At 39.2% G+C, this 8245-nt stretch overlaps 2 protein-coding genes across 3 annotated transcripts in view; one reads left to right on the top strand and one right to left on the bottom strand.

Moving 5' to 3' along the window:
• The window catches only part of orai1a (ORAI calcium release-activated calcium modulator 1a), a 10190-nt gene extending 6193 nt beyond the window's left edge, over positions 1-3997 (top strand). Inside the window, exons 1-2 of one of the 2 annotated variants that reach the window (XM_047823003.1) lie at positions 327-455; positions 1390-3997. In XM_047823003.1, coding sequence (XP_047678959.1) covers positions 1396-1980 — 585 coding nt within the window. In that variant the 5' untranslated portion in view covers positions 327-455; positions 1390-1395 and the 3' untranslated portion in view covers positions 1981-3997. Of the gene's footprint in view, positions 1-326; positions 456-1389 lie in introns of those variants that run through there. The other variant, XM_027171086.2, reaches the window with a different exon arrangement.
• Positions 3998-5015: 1018 nt separating this feature from the next.
• On the bottom strand, positions 5016-7530 carry LOC113658540 (rano class II histocompatibility antigen, B alpha chain-like). Its single transcript, XM_047823004.1, has 4 exons — positions 6626-7530; positions 6265-6516; positions 5458-5739; positions 5016-5313 (listed from the first exon to the last, which is right to left on the bottom strand). Exons 1-4 carry the CDS (start codon positions 6678-6680, stop codon positions 5180-5182), a joined length of 723 nt encoding a protein of 240 aa, XP_047678960.1. The 5' UTR covers positions 6681-7530; the 3' UTR covers positions 5016-5179.
• Positions 7531-8245: the final 715 nt, after the last annotated feature.

An 8245-nucleotide genomic window follows, 5' to 3' on the forward strand; every position in this document is an offset into this window, starting at 1 on the left:
ACCGAAAGAAACTCTGGGTTTACTGAAGAAGTTACTATGGTAACTGTTACTATGGTAACTGTTACTATGGTAACTGTTACTATGGTTACTGTTACTGTGGTAACTGTTACTATGGTAACTGACTCTGAGTATAAGTTAACTCTCTTTCAGAAACAGGCTTAACTTAAGCTGCTTTCTCAGGTTTAACACACCTCCCAGTTTCCCTCATGTCAGGTTTAACATAATCAGAGTTTGCACTTAACCTCCTTCCTGAAACGTCTTCTCTCTCTCTCTCTCTCTCTCTCTCTCTCTCTCTCTCTCTCTCTCTCTCTCTCTCTCTCTCTCTCTCTCTCTCTCTCTCTCTGTGGCTTTAACTTCCTCTGTGATGAAGTAACTCTAGTGACCTGTTTACTGTGGAGTCACAATGAGTTAAGGAGCAAACTGAACACACAACATTGTACAGTCCACAGTGTTGGGTGTGTGTTTAATGTTAATATAATGTGCTTTATTTACACTGAGTTGTGTTGATGTTTATTTACATTGTGTTGTTGTTTATTTATGGTCTAGTGTGTTGTGTTGTTGTTGTTTATTTACACTGGGTTGTGTTGATGTTTATTTATGGTCCAGTGTGTTGTGTTGTTGTTGTTCATTTACACTGGGTTGTGTTGTTGTTGTTTATTTACACTGGGTTGTGTTGTTGTTGTTCATTTACACTGGGTTGTGTTGTTGTTGTTCATTTACACTGGGTTGTGTTGTTGTTGTTTATTTACACTGGGTTGTGTTGATGTTTATTTACGGTACATTGTGTTGTGTTTATGTTGTTTATTTACACTGGGTTGTGTTGATGTTGTTTATATACAGTACAGTGTGTTGTGTTGTTGTTGTTTATTCATGGTACAGTGTGTTGTTGTTGTTTATGTATGGTACAGTGTGTTGTGTTGTTTATTTATAGTACAGTGTATTGTGTTGATGTTTATTTGTGGTACAGTGTTTGTTGTTGTTTATATACTTTACAGTGTGTTGTGTTGTTGTTTATTTAAGGAACAGTGTGTTGTGTTGTTTATTTACAGTAGAGTTTGTGGTTGTTGTTGTTTATTTGCGGTACAGTGTGTTGTGTTGTTGTTGTTGTTGTTTATTTAAGGAACAGTGTGTTGTGTTGTTTTTTTATTTTTACAGTACAGTGTGTTGTGTTGTTGTTTATTTACGGTAGAGTTTGTTGTTGTTGTTGTTTATGGTACAGTGTGTTGTGTTGATGTTTATTTATGGTAGTGTGTGTTGTTATTTATTTACAGTACAGTGCGTTGTTGTTGTTGTTTATTTGCGATACAGTGTGTTGTGTTATTTATTTACAGTACAGTGTGTTGTGTTGTTGTTTATTTGCGATACAGTGTGTTGTGTTGTTGTGTCCAGGTGGCGATGGTGGAGGTGCAGTTGGAGCGTGATTACCCGTACCCGCCCCTGCTCCTGATTGCGTTCAGCGCCTGCACCACAGTGTTGGTTGCAGTCCATCTCTTCGCCCTGATGATCAGTACCTGCATCCTGCCCAACATTGAGGCTGTGAGTAACGTTCACAACCTGAACTCGGTGAAGGAGTCTCCTCACGAGCGCATGCACCATCACGTGGAGCTCGCCTGGGCCTTCTCCACCGTCATCGGCACCTTCCTGTTCCTGATCGAGGTTCTGCTGCTCTGCTGGGTCAAGTTCCTCCCGCAGAAAATGTTGCTGAAAAACCACGACGGCCAAACCGGCCAGCTGGCCACTAACTCCACCGGGATCAGTGCCGGAGAGGCCGCTGCCTACGCCTCCACCTTCATCATCATCCCCTGTGGCATCGTCTTCATCATCTTCGCTGTCCATTTTTATCGCTCGCTCGTCAGCCACAAAACCGACCGTCAGTTTCAGGAACTTGAGGAGCTCTCCAACCTCACCAGGCTTCAGAATCAGCTCGACAATCGAGTGGAGGCTCCAAACATCCAGAACACTCCTGCGCACTTCCCCTGAACCCTCGCCATGGCAACGGGATCCTGAATCAACACAGCGTTAGTTCACATTAGCGTCTTTATAAAAGATGCCAAGTTTTTATAGTCACTCTTTATACTAAAAGAACTGACTCATTTTCTTCATCTTTTATTTTGTGCTGTTATTGTTTTGGTTTCAGAAGTGGGCGGAGCTTTAAACAGTAGGAGCTACTTTACAGCTAGCTAAAGTGAGGCTACAATTTTACTTCTTCAATATGATTTATGGTCACAGCATCACAGTAACTGTTGTCAAATATGATGGATAACTAGCATGAGCTATAGATGCTAGCTAGCGTCTAACTTTACTGCTCTGTTTTCACTGATGACATCCAGAGATTCATCCAAGTTTATGCTAATTCATCTGTGTTCAAAACAATAAACATTTGTAAAAAATATATATATAAAAAAGATTGATTAGTGAACCAACAACATTTGAAAAATAATGCTAATTAGCTAAGCAAAACTTTTATGTTGATGAACTATTTACAAATTTTAGAAATAAATTAGAATTTATGCTAATGCGCTAATCAAAGTAACCACCTGTACCAGTTTGTAACAGTTATCTGGTCTATTTGTGGTGTTTAATGATCTGATCTAAATCTGATCTAAATCTGATCTAACTGTAACTGTGCAGGATGTAAAATGTGGATTACTTTCATTACAATTAGGGATTTAATAAATAAACCGTCCTATACAACACACGCTAATATAGATGGGGCTATTAAAGTGGGTGGAGCTAATGTTGGAAGAAAATGGGGTAAAAATATTATTAAATGTTAAAATATTTATTTTCAAATATTTCATTTAAAATGATGAAAGCAGACAGTGTTACTGAGTGTGCTGTTAGCATTAGCATGTACGTTAACGCGGTGCGTGTGGTGCGTGTGGTGCGTGTGGTGCGTGTGGTGCGTGTGGTGCGTGTGGTGCGTGTGGTGTTAATGTTAGCGCAGTAACAGATGAAATTTAATTTCAGGGCCAGAAAAGTACAAGCAATTTCCTTCTTTTTCACTTAATATTATGTTTATTATTATTATTTTTATACATTTTTACCTCCATTTTCTCCCTAAATAGTGATATTGTTATTATAATGTAGTCGTGTGTCAGTGTTTTACAAGTTTGACACTTTACGATTACGTCACTTTAAAAATATTTGAATAAATGAAAAAATAATTAAGATAAAACAAACAATCAGAGTTTAATATTCTTCTTTACCTTCTGATTAAAGCTCAACTGCTTTTCAGGAAGTCCTTTGTTTACATTTACGGCATTTAGCAGACACCCTTATCCAGAGTGACTTACAATGAGCAACTGAGGGTTAAGGGCCTTGCTCAGGGGCCCAGCAGTGGCAGCTTGGTGGACATGGGGTTCAAACCCATGACCTTCCGATCAGTAGCCCAACACCTTAACCACTGCTACCACTTCCCTAGTGTGTGAATGCCCTAGTGTGTGAATGCCCTAGTGTGTGAATGCCCTCATGTGAGTGTCTTTGTGTGAGAGCTCGCATGTGAGTGCCCTCGTGTGAGTGCCCTCGTGTGAGTGTCTTTGTGTGAGTGTCCTCATGTGAGTGTCTTTGTGTGAGAGCTCGCATGTGCGGGTCCTCATGTGAGTGTCCTCGTGTGAGTGTCCTCATGTGAGCCCTTTCACACACACATTGAGTCAGTGTTGAACTCGTCTCACCTGCTGATCCTCTCCAGACGAAGTGTTTCTCTGTTTTTGAGCCCGACTCCTGCTGTAGTGTTTGAGGTGTTTAATTCTCTCCTGATCTCCAGCTTTAAGCCTCTGTTCAGTATTTCAGTATTTTACACAGTGTGACTTTCTACTGATGTTTTATTTCAGATTTAAACTCTGAAACTCAGACGGTTCTAAAGACGGGACAAAAAAAGTTCTTTTAAACCTTTCTGTATCACAATATTGTGTTTAATGTGTGTATTTTTCATCAGATGTTTATTACAATAATCACCAAATTCTCTGTAGGGAATAAATCAGAACTCCAAACTCTTGGACTGCTTTAAGATTCTTTTTTTTTTAGATTTTTCTAAATGTTGGAACACTTTTATTACAAGTTACATGTCTGTAGAAATAATAAGAAAAACAAACAAAATAAAATAAAATAAAAATCACGAGACAAATTTGTGTATTTCATGTATTGTCCACCAGAGGGCGATGATGTCATATCCGCTGGACGTTTCTTCTTAAATATGTTTATTAATAACTGATCTGAGGTGAAGTAAATTTCTTCTAAACTAATATTTTATGTATATGTAAAATAAAATAAATGTTTTTTAATATTGCATGTTAAACAAATCCTCATTTAAACAAGACATCAGCGTTTTACATTTATGAATTATTTACTGTTTATAGGAGATCTATTATTATTATTATTATTATTATTATTATTATTATTATTAAGTGTGACATTTTTCTACCAACTCGTTAATTTTATTTGACTCTGCTTTTTTTGTACTGTACAGGATTATTACGGGGGGGGGGGGGCACGGTGGCTTAGTGGTTAGCACACTGGTAATTAGTGGTAATTACATTGAATTGTTCATATATTTTATTATTTATTAAAATAAAAACTTTTAGAACTTTCATTTAGAATGAAAATAAACAGAGTTGTGCTCAGTTTCAGGACAGAAATGAAAATTCTTTATTTTTTATTATTTTATCAGATATCTTTAGTTTAAAGCAACTTCTTTCTTGCGTGTAAATGTTTATAACGTCACAGACAATAAAACCTAAAGGACGAGTTAAAGTCAATGTTACAGAGAGTCACAGTAAACATTCTTCATCAGAGGACAAGTCTAATGTAACTGCTGTGAAAGTCCCTCTGACCTGGGCATTTCATTAGAAGGAAAAGTGAGTGACGTGACATACGGCTAAGTACGGTGACACAGACTCAGAATTCGTTCTCTGCATTTGACTCATGCAAAATGCACACACACACACACCGTGAACACACACACCATGAACACACACACACCGTGAACACACACCCAGAGCAGTGGGCAGCCATTTATGCTGCGGCGCCCGGGGAGCAGTTGGGGCACTTGCTCAAGGGCACCTCAGTCGTGGCCTTCCTGAGACTCAAACCCACAACCTTAGGATTACGAGTCGGACTCTCTAACCATTAGGCCACGACTTTCTACTCAGTAATTTGAATTATCCTCAATAACAGAATCTTATTTGAAACATGACGCTTTAATGACAAACAACATTCCTGTGAATAATCCCACAATTCCCACCACAATTCCCACCGCAAACACCACCGTCGGGGTAACACTCGGAGTTTCATACGGCGGTACAACTGGTTCATCTGTGCAACACACACACACACACACACACACACACACACACACACACACACACACACACACACACACACACACACACACACAGAGTGAGTCAGTGTTAATGTAAAGTAAAGTTAAAGAACTCCAGTGAAGATGTTTCTTCTCACCCCATGTTCTAGTCTGAGGCGAGTCCAGAGCTTGGTGCTCCACCGTGCAGCTGTATTCATCTCCTTCACTCGGAGAGCTGGTCAGTGTGGAGAATAAATTGAAGGTTCCGTCGTTGTTTAGTGAATACTGGCTGATGTAAACTCTCTCTGTCACAGACACACCGTTCCTTGTCCAGTTCACCGTGATGTGTGGAGGATAGAAATTTCTTACAAAGCAGATAAAGTTATTTTCTTCTCCAGGAACCACATTGTGTTTCGTGTAGATACTGAACTCTGGAGGAACTAAACAACAAAACAACAACATTTTATAGGCAAAACAGCTATAAGTGCAGACACAATTATCCAAGTCAAGTATCCAGTAATCTCAACATGTTGTTGTTCAAACTTGCACTTAAAATAAATAAACAAACAAACAAACAAATAAATAAATAAATAAACAAACAAATAAATAAATAAATAAATAAATAAATAAATAATGAGGATATATAAAGAAACTGTCCTGAAGAAGTTCTACCTTTACATCAGACTGTTACACAATGCTGACAGTGGAGACTCATACATATTCCCCTTCAGAGGAAACTTCACCACATTTAATCTGTTATTTAATGAAATTGTCCTAATGGCTGTTTTAATTCAAGTGATTGACTTTACTGCTACTAAACATGTGTTTCTATTTTTTTCTTTATTCTGTGTGAAGTAACATGTCATATTTGTATTGAGGATATTTAACTGAAGACACGACACCACTTTAACACCAACACAGCAGACGTCTGGGTTAAATAATAAGAACAGGTTGAGTTTCCTTACCTTTGGCCTCAGGTATATGACCCATTGCTGCACTCACATTTTTCATGATCTGAAGGCACTCGGATTTTTTAGCAATGGAATAATCATACATGTTGTCGAAATTGATGGGGTCTACAAATGGAGGAAGTCGACCAAACTGCTGCCCTGAATTGTAATCTTCAAAAAAAATTTCATTCTGATCCAGATTGTATAATAAGATAGCGTCATCTGTAGAATCACTGCAGCCTGACAGCTCGGTGAACTTGTACACAACTGGAGGGAAAAAAACAAGTCTGTTTCAAGCTAAACATTTTGCAGGGCTTTGCACCCACACCAGACATCATATATCTATTCAGTTCTATTGTATTGGTCAGATACTTACACACAGAGTTTAGTGGCAGAGCAGCTAAAAGGACAAGAATCACAGAGAGCTCCATGGTGTTACGGTGTTACTGTAGAGTATTGTGTTTATACTGATACTGTAGAGTTTTAACGTGTACACACCCACACGCAGGAAGAACAAAAATACTTCCTTGAACACTCTAACCAATCACATTCTCTGTATCTAGGTTAAAGAATATACAGTTTTTGTCCTCTGATTTTTTTGTTGAAGGCTGAAATTCAGCGTAAAGAAATTCAACAGCACAAGTGTTCGAAAAAAAAGCAGTTTTCCAGAGCAGTGGAGCCTCAAGTGGTTAAGGATTTGGGTTGTTCATCAGAGGTATCATGGCTGTCCCTGCACTCAGATCCCAACCTCCTTAGTTGGGAGGTGTGTGGAAAAGAATTCCACTTTGTTGTAATGTATATACGGACAACGAACCACACACACACCGCCCGAGCATCAGCATAGAGAAGCGTCCCCAGAGTATTGGCTAGCTTCTCTTCAGGCAAGATGGTGCCGAGCATGGCAGCCGTGTTGCGAGCTCCGAGGAAACTTTGCAGTTTTTCATTTATCTTACTAGTTATCCTGCTGTCCTGCGTGTTGGAAGTTGTCTGCATAACTGCCTACGACAGACACACGCTTCTAAATATAGGTTCCTGTGTCGTGAAACGCAAACCGGACTTTGAGTTCCTGAACGCTGGCGGTTTGTTTACCAACACCGCATCGGAGCCCTTTGTCTGGGCCGCACAAACGCGACCGAGGAAACGCCGCCGGAAAAGAGGGAAGAGAGCCGGCGTACTTGTTAGACTCAGACGTCGTCCCCTCCGACCTCCTCTCCCAACCATTTTGCTGGCTAATGTTCAGTCACTAGACAACAAACTCTGTGAACTACGGGCACGTATCTCCTACCAACGAGAAACGAGGGACTGCTGCATTATTTGCCTCACAGAAACCTTTGTCTGGTTTAATATAAATATAAATATAAAGTATAAATATAAATATATATATATATATATATATATATATATTTATATTTATATTTATATTTATATTTATACTTATACATACATATATGTGTGGTTATATATATGTCTAGCAGTACACTGTGTGTACTGACTATGTATGAACACACTGCATCCTTTCCACATTTTCCACATTTGCACATTTCAATGATGATGAGCATTTTGCACATTTTTTCTTTTCCTGTCTGTAAACTGTTCTATTTATGTTTATGTTATGTTACTACTGTATGTAAATGGTTCTGCAATGTCTGGAGCTCGCTCCCAAGAATTTCACTCACCAAGGCACATGTGCCGTGGTGATGTGACAATAAAGGTGACTTGACTTGACTTGACTTGACTTGACTTGGACTACACTCCCCATCAGCCATCACCCACACTGATTACACCGCCACCTGTTCCTCATCTCCGCTCACTATTTAAACTGAACTTCATACCAGTTTGAGGTCTCGACTTGTCTAGTGCAGTCATTCTGAGCGTTTACCTGTTTCTGATTTTCCCGTTTCGACTCTGTTTCTTAATTCTGACCTTTCTGATTGTTTGCTGCTTGCCCTGACCCTTTGCCTGTTTACAGTTGACGTTTTTCCTCTGAGATCCGTGG

This window comes from Tachysurus fulvidraco, chromosome 14 (assembly GCF_022655615.1).
Source record: "Tachysurus fulvidraco isolate hzauxx_2018 chromosome 14, HZAU_PFXX_2.0, whole genome shotgun sequence".
NCBI lineage: Eukaryota > Metazoa > Chordata > Actinopteri > Siluriformes > Bagridae > Tachysurus > Tachysurus fulvidraco.